Source organism: Acomys russatus, chromosome 11 (genome assembly GCF_903995435.1).
Source record: "Acomys russatus chromosome 11, mAcoRus1.1, whole genome shotgun sequence".
Lineage (NCBI taxonomy): Eukaryota > Metazoa > Chordata > Mammalia > Rodentia > Muridae > Acomys > Acomys russatus.
The window spans coordinates 53,859,286-53,886,509 of record NC_067147.1 but is presented as its reverse complement, the minus strand read 5'-3'; the positions used below and the strand labels follow the sequence as shown (position 1 = coordinate 53,886,509).

Sequence of the window (27,224 nt, the reverse complement as noted above, 5' to 3'; positions counted from 1 at the left end):
ACACGGTGTTGGTGAATGTAGCTTTGTGGGGAGTTTTGAAACCCGAAATGGTGAGTCCCCCAGCTTTACCCTTTGTCAAGATGGCTTTGGCTTCCTTGAGATTGGGCATGGGTTTCAGGATTCCATGTTTTACAGAAGTTACTGTTGGGAGCACTGGGGCTGTGGCTCTGTGTTAGGGTATTTCCCCACAGGGGTGATGTTCTGAGTTTAATTTCCCAATGCTGCCAAAACCCAAGCCAAACCAAAACTGCCTTGGGATTTTTGGGGAGGGATTGCTTAGAATCTACAGGTCATCTTGAATGGCGTTTATACTGGCTGTAGTTTGAATGTGTCTCTCTTAAATCTAATGCTGCTGAGCGGTGTGTGGTCTTTATGAGGTGATGGTGGGCTCTGGTCTTCCAAATGAGCTTAACTCCCTCTTGAAGGTAGAGGGTGTGTGTGTGTGTGTGTGTGTGTGTGTGTGTGCTCTCGCTCGCCTCTGCCCTGTCACTTCTGCTGGGCAAGGACACAGCCTTTTGTTCCTTTCTGAGGACATAGTGAGATGGTACCATCTTGGAAACAGAGACTAGGTCTCAAAAAGCCTTGAACTCAGCACCCAGTGCTTCAAGAAATCCGTTCCTGTTATTTATACATTGCTCGGTCTTGGGTTGCTTCAGAAGCATAGTGAGCATGGGTGGCATGTTATTTTTTTAATATATTTTATTAATTTATTCATATTACATCTCAATGGTTATCCCATCCCTTGTATCCTCCCATTCCTCCCTCCCTCCCATTTTCCCCTTACTCCCCTCCCTTATGACTGTGACTGAGGGGGACCTCCTCCCCCTATATATGCTCATAGGGTATCAAGTCTCTTTTTGGTAGCCAGCTATCCTTCCTCTGAGTGCCACCAGGCCTCCCCATCCAGGGGACGTGGTCAAATATGGGGCACCAGAGTTGGTGTGAAAATCAGACCCCACTCTCCACTCAGTTGTGGAGAATGTCCAGACCGTTGGCTAGATCTGGGTAGGGAGTGGCATGTTATTGGTCTGCCTTCATTTTCTCTCAGTAGTGTTTTGTGGCTTTCACTGTACAAGACTTTCCGTTTCTTGGCTGTCTTTGCTTCCTCCTCCTCCTTTTCCTCTTCTTCCTCCTCCTCCTCCTCTTCTTCTTCCTCCTCCTCCACCTTTTCCTCCCTCCCTCCTTCTCTCAATTAAATAGAAGACAACTTGCCTTGCTTCTCCTTCCTTTAGACAAGGTTTCCATCTGCATTAGGGCACAGGGCATCGTTTTCTGTTTTTGAGTCATGGTCTCGTGTAGCCCAGGCTGGCCTCAAACTTACCATGTAGGCAAGGACGACTTTGGGCTTCTGTTCTCCTGTGCTCTCCTCAGGAGTCCTTCAGTTATGGGTATGTACTACCATGTCCACTTGGGGATTGAACCCAAGGCCCCATGCATGCTAGGCAAGCGCTCTACCAACTGAGCCACAGTGCCCAGCTAGCACATGGTGTCTGTGTGGGCTTTTCACGAGTGGCTCCTTTGACGCTGAGATCGCTTGCTTCTGTTCCTACTCCGTTGTGTTTTCATCGTGCAGCTGTGTTGCAGCTTACCCAGCACTGGTCCTGCACCAGCCGAGATGACTGGTCATTTCTGCATTTCAGCATGCAGCCTAATCATGCTGATTGATTTCATATGTGGACTGTCCCCGGATCCTAGGAGTGAACTCACTTAGCCAGTACGCAGAGTTCTTTCATTATGCTGAGAGGATTTGCTGGTATTTTGTTGATATGGGTCATACTGGCCTCATAGAGTGAGATGGAAAATTTATGGGGTGGGGGGAGAAGGGGGGTTGGGGGGAAGGGTGGCGGGGCTTTTGTTAGAGGGTTGTTGTTGTTTTTTTGTTTATCTTTTAATTCTTCCAGTTTCCTCTCCAGCTTTGTGTCTGTCCCAACATTTGGTTTCCTCATGGCTCAGTCTGGTAGCTTTCGTATGTCTAGAAGTTTGCCTCTAGGATTTGGTCTCATCGTGCTCCCATCTCCACCCCCCACCCCCCCATCCCCCATTCCTGTAGTTAGTGATGGCCCCACCCTCCTCTGACCTTAGTCATGAGTCTCTCTCTGTTTTTCCTGTTCCATTTACAAGGTTCAACAGTTATGTTGATCTTTCCAAAGAGTTGACTTTGGTTTCATTGATCAGATGTTTTCCCGTTATTTGCTTGTTGATTTTTGTTTCATTTTTCTTTATTTTTCTCCTTCTTTTGGCCTGGAATAGGATTTTTTTTTCTTTTCTTTTTTCCCTAATTCTATATGTTAAGATGGGTTGTTTATTTGAGGCCATTTGTCTGTTAATGGAGTATTTATAGCTATTCATTTCTCCTTTCAAAGGTTTATTTTTTTCTTTCTTTTTAAAAATTGTCCAACCAGTTTTTATGGGCAACACTCTTGATTTTTATTGTTTCTAAGTATTTTCTCATTTCTGTATTGATTCTTGTATTTACCGGTTGTTTAGGACTGTTAAGTTTAATTTCCATAGATTTGCAAATATTACAGTTTTATTTTGTTTTAATGTCCAGCTTGATCCCAACGTGGCTGGAGAATGTATATTATATCTGTTGAGATTTTTCTGTGGACTGACATGTGTCTGTCTTGGATATGTTTCATATATAGCAGAGAGGAGCTTCGATGCCACTGTGGCTGGCAGTGCTCTGTACATGCCCACAGATCTGGGGAGTCCTTCTTAATCTTCAGTCTGGGTGTTCTACCCTTTAGTAAGAGGGTGTTGAAGTCGTAGCTGCTGTTGTAGAGCTTTGTTTCTCCCATGGTTCTGCCGTTTTGCTTCATGTTTGTTGGTGGTCTGTTGCTGTCATAGCTGTCTCCTGTACTGATTCTTTTCTGTTCCCTTGCCTCTTGTAACACGTGAGTTTAAATTCCGTTTTGTCTAATAGTATAGCTCCCTGCATTCTCTCTGTATAGGCCATCCTTTCACTTTCAATCTGTTTGGATAGAAACAGGTAGAGAGCATGTGATTATGGCTTTTAAAATTACTTGGCTGATCTCTAATTAGTTAATTAGCCAATTAATTATTTGTGTGTGCTTGCATGTGACTATACACTGGCTCACATGTAGAAACTGGAGGACAGTTTACAGGTATTAGTTCTTTCGACCTTGTGGGTTTCTGGGATTAAAAGCAGACACCTTTACTTGCTGGGCCATTTCACTGGCCCCAGTCCTTTGTCTTTAGATTGACACTTAATCCATTTACATTTATTGTAATTGCTGCTCTTGAGGACTTCTGCCCTTGCTCTTGCTATAATTTGCATCTAATACCTCTGTTCCTCATTTCTTGCCTTATTCTTTGTTGAGATGATTTTAAAAAAATGATTTATCTTATATGTTTGAGTGTTTTGCTTACATGTGTATGTGTGTACTGTATGCATGCCTGGTGCCTCAAAAGGCCACTAGAGGACTCTGGATCCCCTGGAACTGGAGTTTTGGACAGTTGTGAGCTGTACTGGGAAACCAAACCCAAGTCCTATGCAAAGAGCAACCAGTACTCCTAGCTACTGAGCCATCTCTCCCGAGCCCCTTTAGTTGATTTTGTAATGAAATGTTTAAATTCCCTTTTAATTTTCTTTTCATATATATCCTGTTATTTTTTTTGGAGTTGGTTACCATGGTTAGTTAGATTTGTCATCCTGTCTGTCCTTTGATTTCACAGTATAGGATTTGTTCTTATATGAAGGGCTCAAGGGGATACTGGGACATATTTGTTAGGGGTAAGGAGTCTATTAGAAGAGTTATTAATAGCCGGGCGTGGTGGCGCACGCCTTTAATCCCAGCACTCGGGAGGCAGAGGCAGGCGGATTGCTGTGAGTTCGAGGCCAGCCTGGTCTACAAAGTGAGTCCAGGATGGCCAAGGCTACACAGAGAAACCCTGTCTCAAAAAACAAAAAACAAAAAAACAAACAAACAAAAAAAAAACCAAACCAACCAAAACAACAACAACAACAACAAAACAAAAACAAAAACAGAAGAGTTATTAATGCCATGGACTGACAGGCATATAAACACCAACATGAGGTAGACTTTGAAAAAGGCGCGCGTGAGCGAGCGAGCGAGAGAGAGGGAATTGTCCCTTTTTCTAGCTCTCCGGGGAAGGGGGTTTCACAGCAACTAGGCTCTCTTATGGTCTCAGGTATCAGGGAAGGGTGCCTTCTTTCCTTGTATAGATGTCAGATTCCCAGCATTACATATCTGATGGATGGAGCAGCACACTTGTCCACTCCAAAGAAGCCATTCTTGGTTCTCTCTGCCCCTGACATTTTTTCAGAGTCCTCTAAGAACTCACTTCAAAACATTTTTCTTCAAAAAGGCAAATCTTTTTTTTTTAAAGATTTATTTATTATGTATACAGTGCTCTATCTGCATGTGTGCCTACATGCCCCGAGAGGGCATTAATCACATTATAGATGGTTGCGAACCACCATGTGGTTGCTGGGAGTTGAACTCAGGGCCTCCGGAAGAGCAGTCAGCGTTCTTAACCTCTGAGCCATCTCTCCAGCCCAAAAAGGCAGATGGCGAGAGGCCCCTGTAGTCACCATCTCTAGCCCAGAACTCAGCCTCTCAACCTGCTTCCTGAGCCTCTGGCCTGGAGTTATGACATTCATGAAAGTGTAACTAGGCCAGGTTCATCCCCACCTCAAGGCACACAACCCAAGTCCCACTGTCGTGGTCTTTTGTGGGATAACGTAGCATCCATTGCAGTAGACATCTTTGGGGACCATTATTGTGCCCACTGAGGTCTGGGTACACGTGTGTGGCTGCACATAGGAACAGGAACACTGCTTCTCACTTTGTATGAGTGGCCTCAGCGTGTATGTGAAAGCTCCTTTAACATGTGCCCTGTGTCTCCCCTGGAGCTGCCCTGCCCTTCTTTCCTGTAGCTGCGTGCTTCTGGCATTTTCTCTAACATCCTGGGATAACTCTGCACACGGCATCTTTAAGCGTTACTGTTAACCCGGTGGAGCACTGGATTTTCTGCCTGTGCATACACTGGTCCAGTACTGTAAGTAGGTCCAGATCTGGGATGACTCTGCCCAGGCAGTGCCCCATCCTTGAGATCCAGGACTTTCTTCTTCAAAACAGCATCATAGCTGAGCACCTCTCCCTCATCAGAAAATACCCACCAGGGCCACTATTGGACAATGCCGACCATGTGGGACTTTGGAATATCATGTGGGGGTGGGGTAGCATGTCTCCCCAAGTCGTCAGTTTTAGTCTTTCAGTCAAGGTGCAGTGCTGTTTCTGGCGATGTTTTGTTCTGTGTAATTTTCTTTTGTTATGGAAAACAGGTATTTGCCCACCCTGGGCTTGTAATGCGCCCTAATTGCTACTGGGTTACAAAGTAGCATTAGGGAACTTTCCATGAACACTTGAGGCTCAGGAGCCTCCATCTCACTGAGTTTGTCCCTTTCAAGTTGACAGAAAAAGGGCTTAGGGGGTGTCATTAAGAAACACTTGCCCTGATGTATGTGCCTAGAGCAACACACACACACACACACACACACACACACACACACACACACACACCTCTTCAACAAAGGACACACACACACACACACACACAGCTCTTCAACAAAGGACCAGGCATGATGGCTTCAACTTGAACAGTATGGTTGCAACACTGACCTTGTAACTGTTGCCTGCTGGTTCCCCCTCAGCCCTTCTGTGCAGTTTTAGCCAGGTTTTTCTTTGCTGCGCCCATGTTGGCGTTTGCCTCTACTCACCACTTTTGGCCCAGCTCAAGTCTCCTCCACCTGAGACTTTGCAGTATATTCCAGTTGCTGGTCCAGCTGAGCCCAAGCCACCTTCTCATTTTATGGCTTTTATTGGCCATGTTTTGTTTTGTTTGCCGTTTCCTTTTCTGGATTGGTTACAGTTTCTCAGTTCAGTGAGGCCTCTTGAGTATCTCTCAGTGTGGCTCCGTTCAAGGCTTCAGAAGAGTACATCCAAGACCTCATTCCCCCACCAGTCTGATGTAGCGTGTCTCCTGTTGCTCAGCTGGGCCAGGCCTTGGTGGATGTGAAAAAGCTCACCAACCTGACTGCTTAGTTCAAATAACTCGCTTGAGCCTCTTCCACAGCAATTCAGACGGTCTGGTCTGCTGCTTATCCCCTGGACTCTGCAGGTGTGTGGTAGGTGACCATCGGATACCCAGGGTGGGTCCAGTGCAGAAGATGCTACCATCCACCCTTGGCCCCTGTGTCCCCACAGCTGCTGCGTGTGTTTGTGTCTGAACAGGCCCCAGAGGTTAGAAGCAGGGAGGGGCTGCTGTAATTCCTTCTGACTCAAAGGATATGTTTGGTTTAAGAGCAGTTTCTCTAGAAGGTTCCATAGGAATTGCTTGGTTGGCATTTGGGTATCCCAGACATGCGTGCCTCTACTGCTGGGCTGAGAGTGCCCTAGTAGTGACATCTTTTTAGGGTCTGGGAGCACCAGATGCACTTCTGGAACCCAGGCCTAGGCTCTGTGGGGCAGGGATGCCACAGCCTGAGTTCTACAGGGTTGGAGGCCAGAGAGAGCAGGGACAGCCTGAATCTGGTACATAAGCAGCCCCCAGAGCATGTGGAGAGAGCCAGTGGCCAGCTTAGGGATGGATGCACAGTGCTCAGGCCGCATCCCTGGGAGAGCCAGTTGGCAAGGTGTGGGGCCTTGGATGTCAATAGCACCAGTCATACTGAGTGACAGGTCTGCTCACGGGGTACTATCCTAGTTGGAGGCCTTTCTCCAGGGTGGGCAGACACCAGGTTGGCCAGGAGCCTTGCTAAGGGGAGGGAATGTCTCCTGTTGAGAGGCATTCAGTGAGGGTGCGTGCCTTCTTGCTCTGGGCTGTGCTTGTTGGGGATGGAGGTGGGGGGATGCTGGCTTCCGTTGCCTCTACGTGTAGCTGAAGGACCTGTGTGTTAAAATGCAGGCTCTCAGAACTGTACCTAGTCACCTCAGGGGAGGTATGGGCATTAACCGGATAGGACCCCCATTGCTGGATCTGAGTTCAGGTGGGTGACTAGAGGGACCTCAGCTTGCATAGAGGCCAGCCTCTTCCAACAAGCCCCTGAGCTCTCGGAGGATGGCACAGGCCTTCCTCTCACAGGGAACTGAGCTTCCTGGCTTATGCAGCCAGCCTGGTGCCTCATTCCCCCCACTTCCCCTTCCCCCACCCCCTACTCCTTCAATGCTGTAATAGAGAATGGAGCCAGTGATCTTATGGCCTTGGCATTTGGCATCTACTCCCAACAGAGCCAAAAGAGAATTTCGCAGAAAGGAAATGGAAGGACTTGGGAACAGCAATTGGTCCCTAAGGACCCAGGGATCCGCATGTGACACTGGTGCCTTCCAGCCCAGGAAGCCGGCAGCTGTAGAGTCCTGTGTGTTGCACTAGTGGGGCACCAGGGAGTTTTGCTGTCCAGAAGGAGGGGCTTCGGGCCTCAGCTCCATCACTCAGGCAGCATGCGTGACTCGGCTTCTGAGCTTCAGTGTGGACTCTCTGTCCCAGCATTTCTGGTGGGAAGGGAATGTTGTAACAGCTGTGGTGGTTGTTGGATCACTGACCGACCAGGGCTAGCCTGCCAGGGTTCTCTATCTCAGCTTGAAGGCTGCAGACACCCAGTCCTCTGCAAGCCATGCCCCCACCAAGCCGTGCCCACTGTGTGCCTGGCCAGCACCATGTTTGGTCAGCACTCGAGGCTTAAGGAACATGTGACAGAGTGAGGCTTTCGGGGGACCCTCGCAGCAGATTGGGCTGTCCACATGGCATACAAAGCTGTCTTTTGTCCCCTGAGGGATGTACCCTATGACAGCTCTTATCTTCTGGTTTTAAGGGGGTAGGGCTCAGTGACTCACCTTGTCCTTTCAAGTCGGGGGGGGGGGGCGTCAGCATTTCCTACCGCCTACCCCAGCCTAGCCCCACAGCTGGACCCTGACCCGAGGCATGGTCACTTGCACACTCCCCAGCGTGCCTCTCTCCGGCAGCCCCTTCCTAGAAGAGCTCGTGACCATAACGACCAAGTGAAGCCAAGGAAAGCCAACTTCTGAGCCTCGCTATTTGAGTCTCCCAAGTTTGATTGATTGATTATTTATTTATTTACTTATTCGTTAGCTGGCTTTCAAAGCAGGAAGAACTTCAGTACTAAGGTGGCCTACTGTGTGCTGCCTCTTCTCCCTTTATAGTACAGAGAGGCCTTACCCAATGTCTGTGCTCCTGCTGTGGTCAGGGTGGGGGAGGGGGAGGCTCCGCGCTCCAGCTCCGCACCCTGTCTTGGGATATTTGCTTTGGCCTGTGAGGCCGTGGGGATGATTTCACGACTGGTGAATGTTTCCTAGGATGCCACTGTGTCCTCGTCTGGTCCCATGCAGCCACCTCACCGGATGCCCTTCTCTTTGCAGACGATGTTGCCGAGGAGGTGGGGCTGTTGCAGCTCCTTGGGGACCCGGTGCCCCAGCAGATCTCACAAATCGATGACCCTGACGTCGGGCCGGCCTACGTCTTTGGAGCGGACTCCAACAGTGGCCGGGTGGCCCAGTATCCCTTCCCTAAACACTTCTTCCGTGACTTCTCGCTGGTGTTTCATGTTCAACCAGCCACAGAGGCCGCAGGGGTGCTCTTTGCCATCACAGACGCCGCGCAGGCAGTGGTCTCACTGGGTGTGAAGCTCTCCGCGGTGCGAGACAGATACCAGAACATCTCACTGCTCTACACGGAGCCTGGTGCCACCCGGACCCAGACGGGTGCCAGCTTCCGCCTGCCTGCATTTGTCGGCCAGTGGACACACTTTGCCCTCAGCGTGGACGGAGGCTCCGTGGCTCTCTACATAGACTGTGAAGAGTTCCAGAGAGTGCCATTTGCTCGGTCCCCACAGGGTCTGGAGCTAGACCATGACTCTGGCCTCTTTGTGGGTCAGGCCGGAGCAGCGGATCCCGACAAGTTCCAGGTAACCCGTGCTGCCCTACTGTGTGCTACTCCAGGGGAGGAGGGGGCAAGGGGGACAAGGAAAATCAGGTTCCTCCAGGTGATGCAGTGGGCTATCCCCAACACTTGTGGATGCAGTGGCATCTGCTCCCCCAACTCTTGTCCTTCGATGTCCTGGAAGCACTGGGCTTTTGTGAGTTCTCTGAGACCCCAGGGTCAACAAGATGCCTGCTGTGGGCTGTTTCTACCTGGGCTGTGATCCTGAATTGATCTAGATACGAGCCGGGGCCTGTGGTGAACTTGAGGCCCGAAACTTAAATTAGAGAGTGTGGGATTTAGTGAGGGCTCAGCTACTCCACCTGAAAACAGGTGCTCAGGCGTTTTGTGAAAAAGTCAACAAGAGAGATGTGGGGATGAACATACATTTCTCTCCCACCTAGGAGTTGCGAGGAGACTGCTCTAGGGTTCCGGGTCATTTGGATGACCCTGTCTCAAAACAACGAGGGAAATTATTCAAAGCCAGCCACAGTAGGGTCTTTCTTTGGCTGCGCACACAGTAGAGGGAGCACTCTGCTGGCAACGGGTACGGGGACATCACACAACAGGCCTTCTTAGCTCAGCCATTCTGGGCTGTCTATTATTTTGATGAAGTCTTTGCAACTGGTGCCACAGTCACTGGGTGACAACGACAGGCCTGTGGCTCTTTCCCATGCTCCGCAGGAAAGTCCCAGCCTTCTGGGCCCTCATTTCTCATAGGAGGACGTTCTTCCTGGAAATCCCAGCTGAGAAACCCAGCCCCCCTGGGAACCAGTGCGTGGGGACCCTCAGCTGGCACTGACTCACGGCTCCTGAATTCAGGACTCCAGCCATCGGCAGCTGGACGCCCCTGCCCCACCCAGACAGGGTCCCTGTGTGTGTTAGGAAGGTCATGTCCCCAGGGGACAGACTCTCAATTATGACCCAGACAAGGGCCTCCTGTTGTAAGTTGTCCTAAGTCCTGTTTCCATAGCTCTGAAAGCTGACCTTCTGCCTCTGGCAGGAACTTTTAACCCATGGAGTTCAAGAGCTACTGGGACTTTGGCACCAAACTGGGCCCCTTCGTGTTTTCCTTCTGATCTTCAGATACGATTACCAGAAAGTCCAATGTCGTCATTTCCAGAGTGGGACATTTTGCTGTGCTGTCCCATCATTTCCCAAGGGGATGGCAGACACCACAGCCTCTGTACATCTCCTACTTCCGTAGTGGAGCTGCTGAGGGCACAGCCTTACCCAGTGGTGCTGATGGAGGGGCACAGCCTCCGCCGAGTGAGTGGCCTCATCACCAACTAGGCCTTGCCAGGCTATGTAAAACAGGTTTGCACATAGATGTGTAGACAAACTGTACCTGGGGCATTTTCATTTTTATTTCTTGGTGTCTTTGTGAATGCACACCTTTCCTTTTTATTTTTTAGGATCTACTTAGTGATTTTGTTTGTTGTTGTTGCTTTGTTTTTTGGTGGGGGGAATTTAGCCATTTCTTTGTGGTTTATACAAACTCTTCATATTTGAAAGAAACTACTTGCTGGTTGTGTACACACAGATTTTATTTCCCTGTCTACTATTTGTCTTTTCACTGAACAACGGTAACAACATTGGGGCATTTAAAGTGTTTATTTGGTTTATTTGGGTTTGGAGAAAACACCCACAACCTTTGATATGAAAACCCATTGGTTGGGGTTGGAGAGATGGCTCAGCGGTTAAGAGCACTGGCTGCTCTTCCAAGGGTCATGAGTTCAATTCCCAGTCAACCACATGGTGGCTCACAACCATCTATAATGAGATCTGATGACTTCTTCTGGTATACATGCAGGCAGAACACTGTGCATATATGATAAATAAAATTAAAATTTAAATTAAAAAAAAGAAAAGAAAGAAAACCCATTGGTGATTGGCAGGAGGGAGGCAGAGAGCATCCTGGGACCTGTGTTGGTTGTGCAGACCACAGGACCCACCCCAGCTGACCTGAGCAGTCTGACCCTGCCTGCTCCTGTGGGCTAGGCCTCAGGATCTTTCTCACAGATTTAAGTCAGATGCCAGGTGGAGAGAGGGAGGTGTGCTGGTGATGGAACAGGAGATAGGTGAATTTAGCACAAGATGCATGCAGACTTGGTGCTGAGGTCTTTACAGAGGAGTCACTGTGCTGAATGGTTCACCACATGACAGAAGCTTAGCCCAGCACATTTGGGAGTCTGGGAGCCAGGGAACTGGAGAAGCAGAGAGCTGCGGACCAGCCAGATGGAGAGCTAGGCTTCCTGTGAGTCATCCCAAATGAGGATGCTCTGTCCCACCTGTAACTATGCTGCCAGGGAGAGCCTGGCTGTGCTTCAGCATCTCAGTACTGGTCCTTGCTGGGTGACAGTCCTCCCAGTACTGGTCCTTGCTGGGTGACAGTCCTCCCACTACTGGTCCTTGCTGGGTGACAGTCCTCCCAGTACTGGTCCTTGCTGGGTGACAGTCCTCCCAGTACTGGTCCTTGCTGGGTGACAGTCCTCCCAGTACTGGTCCTTGCTGGGTGACAGTCCTCCCGTTACTGGTCCTTGCTAGGTGAAAGTCCTCCCGGTACTGGTCCTTGCTGAGTGACAGTCCTCCCAGTACTGGTCCTTGCTGGGTGACAGTCCTCCCAGAGTGCTGCCATTCATCTTGTCTGTTGTTTGAGTTTAGTTGTGGCTGTCAGTCTTATCAGTTTCCTTAAAGCATGGCTTCTGACATATTTTAGTACAGGCGCTCTGTTCTTATGAGTCCTGCAGCTAACACTCCTCTTTGGCTTTATTCCTCCCGTCAGGGGTTCCCCTTCTTCTCATTCTCTTGGTTTTCTTTTGTCTTTCTTTCCCAGTGTGGGGTGCCAGGGCCCCCCAGGTGCTGGGCCAGTACTCTCCATTGAGCCCAGTGCAGCTTGCCTTGTCTTATGAGTTTCTTGGCTTAGGGTTTCAATGCCAGCATCCCTTTATCCCTGGTGCCTTTGACCTCAGGAAAGACCCCGCTAAGCACTGCTTTCCTGGTACTCTCATTCAGCTGTGAGCATCTCAGGGTCAACTTTCGTTTTCTTCATCAGGAATGCAGCTCAGCGATAAAAGCTTTTGAGGCTATGAATTTTCCTCAGGGCACAGTTGTGGCTCCACTGTAAAAGTGGTGGTGTGCGCCTGTTTTTGTTTTGTTTTGTTTTTGTGGTCTGTGCCTTTAATCCCAGCACTTGGGAGGCAGAGACAGGTGGATTTCTGAGTTTGAGGCTAGCCAGGTTCTACAGAGTGAGTTTCAGGTAAGCCAGGGCTGCACAGAGAGACCTTATCTCAAAATAGCCCCCTCCTCCCGCCTCAAAAGTAAATGATTGTGTGTGCTGGTGCCGTGAGGTTGCCCCAGCTGTCAGGCTCATGACATCAGAACAGGCCTTCCCGCATGAGGGGTAGAGCAGGCAGCGGAGATCCGAATCTGACCCCAGCAGTTCTGGTCCTGATCAAGGGAGAAGGAAGAACTCCTCGGTCTACTTTCAGTCCGTCTCTCAGGGCTCTTCTCAGCAGTCTTTCCCATTGGCTCTTCTCAGGGTTCCCTCTTATAAAGCCCCACAGACAGCTCTTCCACTCATGCTAAGTTCGAGTAACCTGTGGTGGGTACGTTGCCACAGCAGGCATGCCGTTTCCGTGCTCGGTGAGTTAAGAGGCCAAAGGAGGCTGGCTGTGATGAAGTGGCCTGTTGGGACCTGGTCACAGGAGGGGACACCTGAAGCCAAGAGGCCTACAAAGCAGTGTGAGGAAAATGAGTGGTCAGAGCCACCATGGAGGTGAGGCATCAGCATGCAGAGCAGGTGGCATGGCTGGGGGTCACAGGGCAGCAGGAAACTAGGCTGGCCATGGGAGGTAGGAAAGGGAGGGAGGAAGGAGGGCCTGGTGACTGTCAGGCTGAGGGAAAAGGGGGTGGGGCAAAGAGGCCACCCTGAAGGCCACTGGGAAAACCCAGATGCAGTACACAGAGACAAAACTAACAGCTGGCCTCACATCTGGCTTCAGCCTCTAGTCTTGGCTGCTGGTTCATTGCTCCTACTGTAGCAGGTCCAGGTAAGCCAAGACAGCGCGTGTGTGCACCTCCTGATGCAGATCGGGTTTCGTCACTTCCCCAAGGCTATGGCCCTGTCGGTCAGAGTGGTAGGAAGGGTTTCATGTGGCCCTCATCTGTCAATGTTCACAGTCCCCCAGTTCCCAAGGTCCAGATTGCATAACTTTGGGGGCCAAGTCCATTAAATATTTGCAGTGGGGGGGGGTCATATGGCTTTTGTTCAGCTGACACCTCCCCCATTAGATGTTGGGTGTACTCCAGGGTGTGTGTGGGGGTGTGGGTCATGGGGGGGGCGGTGGTGGTGGAAGAGGCACAAGGGCAGGGCTTGAAGCAGACCTAAGTGTAGACACAAGTCTCTCCTGCCCTCTGCAGGCCTTTTCCAGACTCAGGCCGAGTGAGTGGCACTGTCCTCAGGAGTGAGCCTATCCGTGTGCAATGCCATGTGTCTGTCACTGAGACCACCCGACTTGCTCACCACACCAGCATTGTCCTTAGGAAGCGATTTTCTAGTATTTAAACCCAATTCTTCCTGATCCTCGTGGGGCTCTCAGTGGTTACCATGGCACCTGCCACAGCAGCCCTGAGTGGGCTTCTTGAGTAGTCCATTCTGTTCTCAGATGCTGTTTTCCTACCCTTCCCTGCCCCCTTTCCCTCCCCAAGACAGAGTTTCTCTGTGTAGCCTTGGCTGTCCTAGACTCACTTTGTAGATCAGACTGGCTTCGAACTCACAGCGATCCACCTTCTTCTGCCTCCCGAGTGCTGGCATTAAAGGCATGTGCCACCACTGCCTGGCTCAGATGCTATTTTGACCCGAGTGTGCATCCTCCTACCTCTAAATCTATGCAATGGGCCTGTGCCTGAATGAAGCATAGCTCCCAGGTATAAGTGATGCTCACCCTCGCACACGCACACACAATCAATATGCTCCTTCTCACACAGTCATATCCACTTACATGTTAACCTGGTGCTAGATGGTTAGCTTCCCAGAATCCTTTTGGACCAGACACTGCCAGACCATTCTTCCCTTGCTTATCCAATACTGTCCCTTTGGTCTATTTTGGGTACATGTATCAGTTCTGTTTTCCTTCTAGACCTAAAGGCCTCCTGCACCTCAGGCCATCATAGCACATGGGATAGGAGACACAGAGTCCCCATTGTCACAGTGCTGGTCCTAAGGGGTCAAGCCCTGTTTCTCTGTCTCCCCTGAGGCCCACAGGGTTGAGGCAAGCCAGGACTTTCTTTCTGTTGCTCCTCCCCAGAGACTATCCTCCCATGACCTTGAATAGGGCCTAGGTCTCCTGATGGCCGGTACATTGACATCTGTGGATGGTGGTGGCCTCTGTTGGCCTGAGCAAGGGCTTCAAAGGAGGGATTGTGCCCCTGCCCTCTCAGGTGCTGAGGACACTGTGGACACTGTAAACTTGTGAGCGTGTGGAGGAGTGCTGTAGGCAGGTGAAGATAGAGAGCACGCAGAGGGACCTAGTCTCACTAGTTTAGTTTAGGCAAGGGACACTAGTGTTGGGCCTCAGTGCTACCGATGTTTCTCAGCTACCGAGGGCAGCACCCGCTGATGTTGAGTTACATTGCCGCCCCCTCTCACGTGTCTGGGGATGACCCAATAGATACCAGTGATGTCTATGCTCCCTGAGGAGACACTAGATGCAGGCCGATGCTGCAGTGGCAGCCCTTGGGCTGCACCTGAGACCCTCTGGAGAGCTAGTGCTGCTACCCGACACCTCAGGTAGCCATGTGTGGGTCAGCATGGGATTCGAGGGAGAGAGCTGTGGATAATTAGTATCTCCATGTTGTTTGGCTGGGGTGGGGGTCAGATTGGCATTTTGCCCACTGGTGATTCCTGCCGTGGTTCTTCTAGGATGTACCATAGTTAGGTGGCAGGAACGGTGGTTTGTCACAATGCCATACTAGAGGTAACCGACACGGTGGCAGTTATCTATAGATTTGAAGCCAAACCAGCTTCATGGTGAACCTGCTGGGTGGCTAAGGGTGTGATTTCCAAGTGTGTACTTGGCTGCTGTGAAATTAACCCTTATGCGTATGTTTGCCTGTGAAGGTCTTGCCCCAGCTGGAAGTGACCAAGTCAGAGTATTTGTGGGGTGCACGGCTCTCCTGAAGCCCACTTCCCTCTCCCTTACCTGGGCCCATATTCATCTGGCGTCTCATTTACCTACTGTAAGCAAGCCAAACTGTGTGTGTATACACACGTGTGTGACACACTTAGGCAGGGACACATGCATGCATGTGTGCACATACAGAGTTTGATGTCCTGAACACTGGGAAAGGTGGAGCATGGGGTCTGGGGTAGACCTGGCCCAGAGTGGCTGTGACCCCCTGGGTGGTGCTGGGGAATATTTTCCAGAAGCCAGACTGAACTGACCACTGAGAAGAGAAGAGGTGGGGGAAGCCTCAGGCTGGGACCCACAAGATAGGACTGTTAGTTGGGGAGGTATGATTGAGGGCCAGCTGATGAAAACATCTGAATTTGGGACATTCCCTGGGATAAATAGGACAGCAGGCCTGTGAACACAGCACGGGCCAGCCATCGCCTGCTCCCACAAGGCTCCCAAGGTATAGTGACGCCTACATTTTTTTTTTCCCCAAATGGCTGGAATAATCAAAAAGTTATTTTGGGATGTGTGAAAATTAGTATGAAACTCAGATTTCAGTGTCTCCGTGTCAAGCTTGTTAGGACAGCCACACCCTTCCCTTAGTGTCGATAAAGTGTTATTCACTCAAGAGGGCCAAGAAGCCAGAAGGAGGCATTTCCCGTCAGGCTGCACTTCCAATCAGGCCTGCCTAAGCTCGTTGTTAGAAAGTCACTTTCGAATTGAGGAAGGTGTGGTCTGAATTTGGTAAACTGAAATTAGTGTAGCGAAGTACAATCCAACGTACAAAAGTGTAAACACGGGAAAAGCGTGTGAGCTCCAGCATATCCTGTTGGGAAGCTTCCAGGACGCCCTCAGACAGACAGCCCGGAGCCTGCAGGAGAGCCAGCCACCCAGACAGGAAGCATGAGGTGCGGGGACACATTTGTTGTCCGGTGTCTCTGATCCTCCCAGCCTCTCTCGGCTCGGCCCAGAAACAGCCACTCTTGAAAGCCAGTTGTGAGCCTGCGTCTTAGTCCTGTTAACTGAAGGGAGATTCCCTGGTAACGGCAGGCTAGGCTGGGAGCCAGCATGAGTCAGAGGCTTGCCTGAGCACCTCCCTTCAGGGCCCCAGCGACTTAGTTTCTCTTCCTATTTTTATGACCGGATAATCTGACCGGAAACCACATAGGAAAGGAAGGCAAGTGCTTATGTTGGCTTGCAGTTTGAGGGGAGACAGTCTGTGACAGTGAGGGAAAGCGTGGTGGTGGAGACATGAGGCAGCTGGTCACGTTGCAGTCAGGGAAGCAGAAGATGGACAAGAAATAAGATGGGGCGGTAAAATGTCAAGGCAGGAACCCAACTCCCTCTGTGAGACACCGCCTCCTAAAGATTCCACAACCTGCCGGGCATGGTGGCGCACGCCTATCATTCCATCACTCGGGAGGCAGAGGCAGGAGGATCACTATGAGTTCGAGGCCAGCTTGGTCTACAAAGTGAGTCTAGGACAGCCCAAGGCTACACAGAGAAACGCTGTCTTGAAAAACTGGGGGGGGGGGCAGAGGGGGGGATTCCACAACCTTCCAAACATCGCTACCAGCTGATGGCGGAAGAGTCAATCAAACACCTGATCCATCGAGCGACATTTCATTTTTCAAACTAGTGACCCTCTGCTTCTGCCTAGGGGATGATCTCAGAGCTGAAGGTACGCAGAACTCCCCGGGTGAGCCCTGTGCACTGCCTGGATGAGGATGATGACGATGAAGACAGGGTGAGTGACTGGGCGATGGGGATCTCCCCACTGTGAGCAACGGTCTTAAAGTGATGTACTGGGAAAAGCCAAAAGATGCTAGTGGGGTGCCAGGGTCCTATGTCTTCAGACACTTTCCCCTGCCTCTACTTTCCATTTCCGAAAGTCAGAGACCAACCCACAGTGCCGTAGTATGACATAGTGGTCACACTGTGGAAAGTGTATATATGTTCTTGGTTTTGTGTGATGTGTATGTGTGTGTGTGTGTGTGTGTGTGTGTGTGTGTGTGTGTGTTATCTGCCCATTGTATGATGTGTGTGTCCCTTGATGGTCTGTGTGTGCCTGTTTTATGGTATACAAGGCCTTTTTTCTCTGTGATGTTGTCTGTGTGCTGTGTATCTTTTTTTTCTTTCTTTCTTTTTTTTTTTTTTTTTTCTGATGATCTCTATGCTGTGTGCTATCTGTGTGTGCAGTGTCTCTTTTGTGTGTGTGGTATGTGTGCCGTGTGGTCTGCATGTCTCTCTGTGTGTTAGTGGTGTGCTCGTTTTCTGTATGCTGTGTGTCTTCTCTATGTGCGGGGTGCATGTGGTGTGATCTGTATGTGCTGTGTCCCTGGGTGTCCCATGTGTTGTCTGTGTGTGCAGTGTCTCTTTTCTATGTGTGGTATGTGTGCCGTGTGCTTTGCGTGTCTGTGTGTTGGTGATGTCCTTGTTTTCTGTATGCTGTGTGTCTTCTCTATGTGCGGGGTGCATGTGGTGTGATCTGTATGTGCTGTGTCCCTGGGTGTCCCATGTGTTGTCTGTGTGTGCAGTGTCTCTTTTCTATGTGTGGTATGTGTGCCGTGTGCTTTGCGTGTCTGTGTGTTGGTGATGTCCTTGTTTTCTGTATGCTGTGTGTCTTCTATATGTGCGGGGTGCATGTGGTGTGATCTGTATGTGTTGTGTCCCTGTGTGTCTCGGTTGTCTGTGTGTCCATGTGCATAATATCATGATAGTCAAGGAAACAATGCACCTGTTACCAGAGGTTGGGGTGGGGGTGGGGTGATGTTCCAATGGAGGTAGCTCATCACTACATCCCCATTACTAGTCCGAGCAGAGTCTGGCTGTGTGTGGCTGTGAGCGGTGGAGTATTCTGCCTTATACATGTGTTCTCATATTTTACCCCCATCGAGCTGTTACTTTTTCCAGGAGAGAAGTCAGAACATGATTGGCTTCTATGTAGTGCCAAGTATCAGTCTCTAGCAGATGGGCAGTGTTCACTCCTGAGTGTGCCGCCCGCTGAGCACGCACACGTGTTGCCCATGATGGCTGGCTGCGTGTCCGTCCCACCTGGGCCACCTCGACATTGAGGTGTCACTGTGGGTTCTATGGGCCCAGGTCGCATTTCAACTCTGGGTTTCTGTTAACTTACACACTTTGATATGAGGACAGGCTGGCCCCTGCCCCCCCCCCCGCCCCCACCCCCCCCCCCCCAGAGCTCCCAGAGGCTACAGGGAAGCGTGAACATGAAGTAGCCAGTCGAGGCAGGTGACAGCCAGGGGCATGACCGGGAAGCACTTATACTCCACGTATGCTTCTTCAAGGTCAGCCTGGACTGGGGTTGCTTAGGGTACCTGCCTAAGCTGTCCCCCAAGGATGGCGTCCTAGGACAGAACAGCCATGCCATGGGACAGGAATGTGCAGGCCTGATCTGCAACCTTCTGGCTGGCCTGAGCTTCGAGCCTGACTGTTTTGGACCCAGCAGGTGTCTTGTTTGCTGTCCGATTGATGCCCTGTTGTTGGGCCTCTGGTCCTGACCTCTTCCTCACTTCTCTCACACCTTGCAGGCATCTGGAGATTTTGGGAGTGGCTTTGAGGAAAGCAACAAGTCACACAGGGAAGAGGTGAGTCACTATATGTGGCGAGGCGGTCCCCCAGTTCAGGCAGGGGAGGGGCACGCATTGTCTGTGCACTGTATATACGGGTGTGTATGAGATCCCAGAAGTCCCTCTGTCATGTAGGTACATGCCCAGGAGGGATCAGTCTGAGGCTGGCTTTGTACTCCCCTCTGTCTCCCTGAGCAGGATCTCTTTTAAAGAGAACTTTCCCATTAGAGGTGACCCAGCGTCTTGTTGATGCTGCTGGCTAGTGTGGGTCCATAACTGGTTTGTGCCTAACATGAGAACAAAACAAGTGGCATTGTAAAGAAGTTTCTGGATAGCCACAGTGGGTGCTTTTTCCGGTCCAGGGTCCTGAGAACCCTGCGGGACTCTGGATATGAAAAGGATGGTTTGAATGAACCTCCGGGGTCCTTCTGTGCCCCCAGCATCTAGAATGCAGGGTCTGTGTTTAAGGAGGACCTTGGGGGTCAGGGCCAAGAAGATTGCACAATGCTAAGTTGGTCAAGGGTGCGGAGCGGCCCCTGCCACCATTCCTAGAAGAAGTGTTGGGGTCTCCTTGATATGTGCACTGGCATAGGGACACGTGGGTCTTAGAGACAGGGACATAGCCACCTTGGATGCATTCTTTTGCCCAACAGAGTTTCTGGACTCAGTCCAGTGAGGTGGTGGCCTAACATGTTCCCACTCAAGGTCCAATAAATAGCCTCTCTGACCCTTGATGACCATCAGCTCTCCTGCATATGTGGGTTGGATTTGCAAACTGCTGTCTCTACACAGGGTACCCTGGGCATGACAGATGGTGGAAGTACAGATATGTCTGTGAGTGCCATGCCACACTAGATCAGCCTTGTCTGCTGACCACAGGTTGCTTACAACTAGCTGACCTGTTTATTCCAAGTAGTAGTCTGTTCCTGTTGTCACAGGCAACTGTGAGGGGCTTCCTGAAGGGCCCAGCCAATCTTAAGACCCATGTCGGCGTTTCCCTTGGAGGGGTTAAAGGCATGGCCCTCTGGTGTCTTGTGCTCACCCAGGTCTATGCTGTGACAATGGCATTGAGAGTGTCTCGGGGAGCCCCTCACAGTATCACTTCAGCCAAGATGCTCCCCAGAGCCTAGCCACCTGGACTACGCAGCCACTGATGGAAAGTCACCAGGAATGTAGGCCGTGCTGATGTGGGTCACAGTTTTAGGAATTAAGGACTGCTGAGGTATATGAGCCCCAATCTCCAGGCTGAGGAAAACCTTTAGCGACTAACTCTGCAGAAATTCATTCCAATAGGAGTGATGGTTTTTCTTATCTTCCTCACAAGTCTGTAAAGCATTCCATGTCATAAGCCGCAAACCCAAGAGACAGACAGAACTGCCAGCTCATACATGCATGGGATAGATGCATGGCAGAATAACAGAGCCGGGGTTTCTACTTTCTTCTTGCAGGATACATCTCTATCACCCAGGCTCCCCCAGCCACCCCCTGTCACTTCCCCACCCTTGGCTGGAGGCAGCACCACAGAAGATTCCAGAACAGAAGAAGTGGAGGAAGAAACCACTGTAGATTCTATAGGAGGTAAAACTTTTTCCTAGATGTGGTGTGTGTGTGTGTGTGTGTGTGTGTGTGTGTGTGTGTTGGTGTGTTGGTGTACTGGATGAGCGGTGTTTCAGAGCCAGAGCTGTCCCCATCTGCAGTTCTTCCGCCTTCTAAGAAGGTCCTGTTTGGGCAGGCTCCTGGCTGGGTCCCAGGAGAATTCTGAACCAGGCAGCCGTGACATGGCTTTTGTCCTCTCATCAAGTTCTTCCTCTGTATTTTCTGTCATGTGTAGGAGGAACCTTTCCAGAGATGCCATCTCCTGGTCCAGGGCCATCAAGTTTGCTAGGAGAGTATGAACTGATTCAAGGGAGGAGCAGTGTAGGGGAAAATATGTCCTTAGGCCAGGTTGTGTCATGGGTCAGCTGTGTCATAGGTCAGCATATAGGGTTGGTCGTGTCTCCCATAGAAGCCACTGTCTAGAAGGCATGCCCAGGGCTTCTGGTTCTCAGTAGACAAGGCTGGGAATGCCAGAGACATGACAAATGTGGACTGTGTGTCTTGAGATATTCTGTGTATTACTGTGTTATAGACCCGGTACCATAATGGCATGAATAACTTCTTCTACCTCACAGCTCTGTGGGAATGAAGTGCAGTGGTTTCCATAGGCTCTGGGGAGAACAGGCTATGCCTCCTCCTGATGCTGACAGGACTCAAATACTCCGAGCTATGAGACGCACAGCCTAGATTTCCACTGGTTACTAGCTGTGGCTGCAGGTCATACTAGGCTGGCAAGTACCCACTTCCTGGCTCCTGAGTGGGGGCTGACCTCCCACCTGTGCTGTGTGGCCCCAAGGGCCTTGAGGTGGGAGCTGCCTTGCCTCCCATCTTTCTTGTGTCCTGGGATCCCAGAGAAGACAAGAAAACATGACCCCTGCTCTACCACGTTCCCCTGGCCAGACCATTCCCACCCATACTGCTATGGCTACTGTCACCACAGAGTTGTCTTTTCCCAGAACTACACATGTGGGGTGTGCACAGTAAATATTATCTGGTTTTCTAGGCACTGTGTCCCTTTTATAATAAGCATCTATATTATAGCTAGTCACTTATATGATCATCCACCATGTGGACAGACCACATGTATTTGCCCATTGACTTAGCAATGGGCATTTGCAATGGGTCCCAGTAGAGGTAGCTTCAGAGAAAGCTATTCTGGGACTTCTGTCCCATCTGCCCCTGGGCCGTTGTGCAGGTGGTTTGTCTGTTTACCACCCGTCCCAGTGCATGGGAGTCCCTGTACCTCACCTCAGTGAGGACGGTCTTTAGACATCCCTGTGTCATCCATGTGAGGTGGCCTGCCTCGTGTTCTCGCTTGCATTACCATGATAGTGAGCAAGCATCTTTTCCCGTGCTTACGTCTCAGTGTGTTTCTAGATCTCACGCCAAACTTTAATGATGTGTATGGCTTCTTACTGTTGAATTTTGAGAGGTCTCTATGTAGTCTGGATTTAATCACAGTCATTGTCTTCATATTCTCTCTTCCTTTTCTAATGCCCTCCTACTCTACCCTCTGAGGATACGGGTATATCTATTTCTTTCTATCTATCTATCTATCTATCTATCTATCTATCTATCCATCCATATCTATCTATCCATCTATATCTATATCTATCTATCCACATATAGATATATATTTGTATATCTATCTGCTGATAGATATATCTATATTTGTATGCATAGAGATATTTCCATGGAGTGTATGTGTGTGTATATATATGTGTGTGATGGTGTGTGTTTGTCAAGCTGGTCTTGAACCTGTGTCCCTCCTGTCTCAGCCTCTCAAGTGCTAGGATTACAGGTGTAAGCCACAGCGTCTAGCTTCACCTTCTTAACAGCATCTTTAGAGAAGCAGAACTTTGTAATTTTTGCCGAAATTCAAAGACCTTACTTCTGGTGTTGTCTAAGATTCTGCCCAAGGTGCTCCAAAGACCTATTTTAATTCCGCAAACACAACAAACCGTCTGTTTCTCCACTTGCTCTCTTACTGTTAAAAAGACCTCTCTCGCTGATGAGCTGACTCGGAGATGTGGAAAGTGAGCCTTCTACAGGCAAGTCTATTTCCGGGTTGTATTCCACGCTGTGGGTCCTCACGCCCACCCTTCCGTGCAATGCTCGTCTGTTTCTTTGAGCTGAGCTGTCCATCTTTGACCTTCTCTCTGAGCCATGGATCTCCCTGCCTGCCTTAGCTTCACCTTTACCAGGTAGATCAGCCCTCCCATGTGCCCCTTGCCTTGCAGTCACCGCGGGGGTAGCGTGTTCACCCGAATCATGGACTGTGGTTGTTCCCATGCACACATCCACAGAGAAGGAAAAATCCTGCTGGAGTTTTGATGGGAATGGGTTTGGTGGCCTTGTCCTCTTGGTAAGGACTCTTGAGACCCATCCATTGCCTTTGTTTAGGTCTTGTTTGATTTCTCCTAGCAGTGTTTGCGTAGTTTTAAATACTCCCCAAGGCAGTACTTTCATGTTTCTAGGAAGGCCTAGCTGCTGCAGGGAGAGCCCATGCTGCCCTCTTGTGGTCGGCTCCTGGAGTTGGCGCAGTTTGGCTGTGGAGGATGGAGTCCGCCTGGTTAGCCTGAGCAGGGACCAGGCTTATTCCTCACTAAGCAGATGAGCCCATGACAGGGTGTGGGCAAAGACCATCAGCAGCACACTCCCCCAGAGAGTGATCTCGTCCTCACGGGCTAGGAGAGACCTCCCCCAGAACCCCAAGATTGAGTAAGGGGCCTGAGCAAGCTGTCTGTGCGGCTCACAGCTTTGCCCAATCTCATTTGTGGCTGCAGATCCTCAATCCTGCCAGGTAATGTACTGAGCTCAGCTAGGAAGAGCTGTGTGAGCATCAATTCTAGCCTGAGATGGGGCCTCTGTGCCCCAGCCAAGGGGCACTGGATGCTTCTAAATAGTGCTCAAGAAGCAGAGCCCTCAATTGGTCTCCAAGAGATGTGCCCTCGGCATGGTAAATTTCAAACTGTTGCTAGTGAGATGTTGCTAGGAGCCACCGCCAGGTGTCGCCCCATAAGCCTCTTATTAACCACAAGGGGATGGATTGTATCCAGGACACTCAGGAAGGACCTAGTATGTAGCTCCAAGGAAGATACGCCCCTGAGCCATAGCTGATACCCAAGGTGGGGAGACGACAGAGGAGTGACAACTGGTGGTCACGCAGGTTTCTTGTGGCGTTTTCTGTCTCTGACCTTTGAAGTCTTTCAATATTTCTGGTCTGTACACATCTATAAAAACCGTTTCTAGCTCAAAGGCTGTCCAGAATCAGGCAATGGGCCCACTGGGCCGAACTTTGGCTCTGGCAGCACTTATGGGCTGAGCACTTATGAGAGACATGAAACCAGCACACTGAGAGGTCCTGAGTCGGTGTCTTCCTGTTACTGTTCCCGGAGGAGGAGCCAGGGGAGAACTGAGGGTGGTCACCACTCCTCTCTCAGTGCTGTGCTCCCTGCATGTGGCCGACTTGTGAAGGACAGCCTCGCACTTGGGAAACACCGCAGCGTTCAGGGCAGAGGTCATGACAAGTGCCACAAATATCCAGACAGTTCTGAAGAAGGGGAAATGGCATGGGCGTGTATGCCTGTGTGCGTGCGTGCGTGTGTGTGTGTGTGTGTGTGTGTGTGTGCGTCTGTGTGTGTGTCTGTGTGTGCGTGCATCTGTGTGTGTGTGCGTGTGTGTGCGCGTGTGTGCCTGTGTGTGTGTGCGTGCGTGCGTGTGTGGGTGTGTGTGGTGAATTTACCACTGTGTGTGTATGCCTGTGTGTGTGTGTGTGTGTGTATGTGTGTGTGTGTGTGGTGAATTTACCCCTGTGTGTGTATGCCTGTGTGTGTGTGTGTGTGTGTGTGTGTGTGTGTGTGTGTGGTGAATTTACCACTGTGTGTATATGCCTGTGTGTATGTGTGTGTGTGGTGAATTTACCACTGTGTGTGTATGCCTGTGTGTGTGTGTATGTGTGTGTGTGTGTGGTGAATTTACCACTGTGTGTATGCCTGTGTGTGTGTGTGTGTGTGTGGTGAATTTACCACTGTGTGTATGCCTATGTGTGTGTGAATTTACCACTGTGTGTATGCCTGTGTGTGTGTGACTGAATTCACTACTGTGTGTATGTCTGTGTGAATTCACCACTGTGTGTATGCCTATGTATGTGAATTCACCACCTGTGTATGTGTGAATTCACCACTGTATGTCTGTGTGTGTGTGTGTGTGTGTGTATGAATTCACCATTGCGTGTTTATGCCTCTGTGTGTGTGTGTGTGTGTGTGTGTGTGTGTGTGTGTACATGCCTTTATGTGTGAGAGACATAATATGGATACTAGGGTCTAGGTGAGTCTCTAGGATTCATCTCTCAGAATTTTCAGTGGTTTTCTGTCTTTCTTTCTTATATATACACTGCTCCGGATGCACATATACCTGCAGGCCAGAAGAGGGCACCAGATCTCATTATAGATGGTTGTGAGCCACCATGTGGTTACTGGGAACTGAACTCAGGACCTCTGGAGGAGCAGTCTGGGCCCTTATCCTCTGAGCCATCTCTCCAGCCCAGTTTTCTATTTTTAAAATTTTAGTATTGGAAGAGGAAAATGTGGTTACGAAGGAGGCTAAAACAAACCCAGGGATCATCTTGGTGTTTTCTGTTATCCCTGGGCTTGCTTTAAATGGCTGTGTGCTTCTGTTGACTTTTTTTTTTTCCCCCTCCTGTTGCCAGTGCAAGGTGGCCACTCTCATTCCCCTTCCCTGTTGCCATGGCCCCTGCCCTCGGGCTTTTGGTGGGTGGAAAGGCAAGTGACCATTCCCATAGCTTTTGTTGCCCTGGCTCTTGTTGGGTAGAAAAATAAAACCTGTGTAGTAAAACTGAGAGCCTGAGACTGCTGGAAGCTTCACAGTGCCCTCTCTCCCTCTTCCCAGCTGAGGCCCCTCCCGCCACAGATTCAAGTGGAGCATGGGATGAGAGTGTCCAGAGCCATGGAGGTGGCTTGATGAAGGTGAGGTCATCACTTACTTCATGACTTTGACCCAGGGCATCCCAGAACCCTCAATGCCTTCCACGTCTCTCACCGTGACTTTACCGAAGCCCTCAGGCCCACACTCCTCTCTCGGCCTGCTGCCCTGTGACCTGTGTGCCACACCTCTGCCTACCTACCCTGCGCGGTCTCCTTGGCATGAATCCTTTTCCCATATCCCCTTGGAGTCCTCTCTGAGATGCAGTGTCCAGAAGATGCAGCAGTGCTGCAAGGTGAATTTGCATGCAGGTTGCAGCAGCCTGTATCCTCTTTGTCCCTAGGGAGGTCTGAAAGGACAAAAGGGAGAGCCAGGTGCTCAGGGCCTACCTGGCCCGGTTGGGCCCCAGGGTCCTGCAGGTCCAGTGGTACAGAGCCCCAATGCGCAACCTGTCCCCGGAGCACAAGGACCCCCAGGACCTCAGGGGCCACCAGGGCAGGATGGCACACCAGGAAGGGATGGCGAACCGGTGAGTAGTACTAGCCTTCCCTTGTTATCTGGGCTGGAGCCGAGGTCTCTGACTGGGGCTAGTGGGAGAGTTGGTTGGGTTCAGAGCGGCGACACCCTTGGATCCTAGGACTCCGACTGGCCTTCTGATGTGCACAGCGTGGAGGCCAGGCAGCCCTGAGCCTAAACTCTCTTCCACAAGTGCTGTCTGTTGTGGGTCTGGGGTCGCTCAGAGATTCATCATGACCATGAATACATTTTAATAAGAGGAGGTTTTATTAAATACTCTTGCCAGATGCTTATGGCACTGGGACTTCAATGGAAAGCCCTTCTAAGAGACATAACAGTCCAAGATGTATAAAGTGAAAACCCATAAGGTTACATGTATTCTGTGTACAGGCAGGCAGGGTCTTATTTTAGCATACATGTCTTGAAGTTGTTCGAGTCCTTGGGCAGAGTAAGCAAGTCTGATTACAAAAGCAGAAATAACAGTTAGTCTTAGGACCTATTATCTTACTAGAAGAGTAAGTTTTACAAGATCAATTAAAAAATAGTCTTCACCCAGGCGATGGTTGGGCACGCCTTTAATCCTAGCACTTGGGAGGCAGAGGCAAGCAGATCTCTGTGAGTTCAAGGCCAGCCTGGTCTACACAAAGAAACCCCATCTCAAAAAAACTCTTCGATGTCGGGGGGACGGGGAGGGGGGAGGAACTGGGTGGCTAGGGGCTTACATAGTAGAGGCATTTTTGTTTGTTTGTTTGTTTAGATTCTCAAGCATAGTAAGTCTAAATTTTAAGTGCAGCGTTGAACCATCACACTGTCAGCCAGACAGTTGTCCAGGTTCTTAGCTTCTTAGACCGAAAGGGCTTTGAGAGCTGTGTGTCTCTGTGTCCGGGCTTGGGTAGCGGCAGCGGGGCTGCTTTCATTAATGGTGGCTTCTCTTGCACGTTACAGGGCGACCCTGGTGAAGATGGGAGACCGGTAAGTTTGCTCTTTCTCCGTACCAGACACTATCCTGTGTTAACATAGGATCCACGGGGTGATGGATGGTTTCCAGGAGATGCCGGTGCAGAAAGGCAGGTTCACGTGGGGTGTCCTTTCTCTCTAGCTACGGGCGGCTAAAGGGTGTCCATTTTGATGCTCATGTGACCACCAAACCACAAAGTGTTTGCAGATCCTCAGTGGGGTTGGGGGAGTCAGAGCAAGAGAGGCACTGCGCAGTGAGGAGAATGGGGTCCTTCGTGCTGCCAGGGCCACAGGGAGCTCTTGTTCATGACAGAGAGCTTTGCTCAGAATGCACACAATCTGAGCTCTGGCATAACTGGAGGGTTTTTTTTCCTGAGCCTGATGTGTCCATCAAGTTCACATATATGCATGTGTCACACACACACACACACACACACACACACTGAGCTTACCAACTACGCTGCCA

The 27,224-nt window shown here is 50.3% G+C and overlaps 1 protein-coding gene across 2 annotated transcripts in view; it reads left to right on the top strand.

The window, feature by feature from the left end:
• Col18a1 (collagen type XVIII alpha 1 chain) overlaps positions 1-27,224 on the top strand; it is a 60,357-nt gene that overhangs the window by 7,785 nt on the left and 25,348 nt on the right. For both annotated transcript variants that reach the window (XM_051153286.1, XM_051153285.1), the window contains exons 2-8: positions 8,421-8,965; positions 16,816-16,902; positions 18,707-18,763; positions 20,194-20,323; positions 25,253-25,329; positions 25,629-25,814; positions 26,747-26,773. In XM_051153286.1, the coding sequence (XP_051009243.1) occupies positions 8,421-8,965; positions 16,816-16,902; positions 18,707-18,763; positions 20,194-20,323; positions 25,253-25,329; positions 25,629-25,814; positions 26,747-26,773 (1,109 nt within the window). The remainder of the gene's footprint in view (positions 1-8,420; positions 8,966-16,815; positions 16,903-18,706; positions 18,764-20,193; positions 20,324-25,252; positions 25,330-25,628; positions 25,815-26,746; positions 26,774-27,224) is intronic.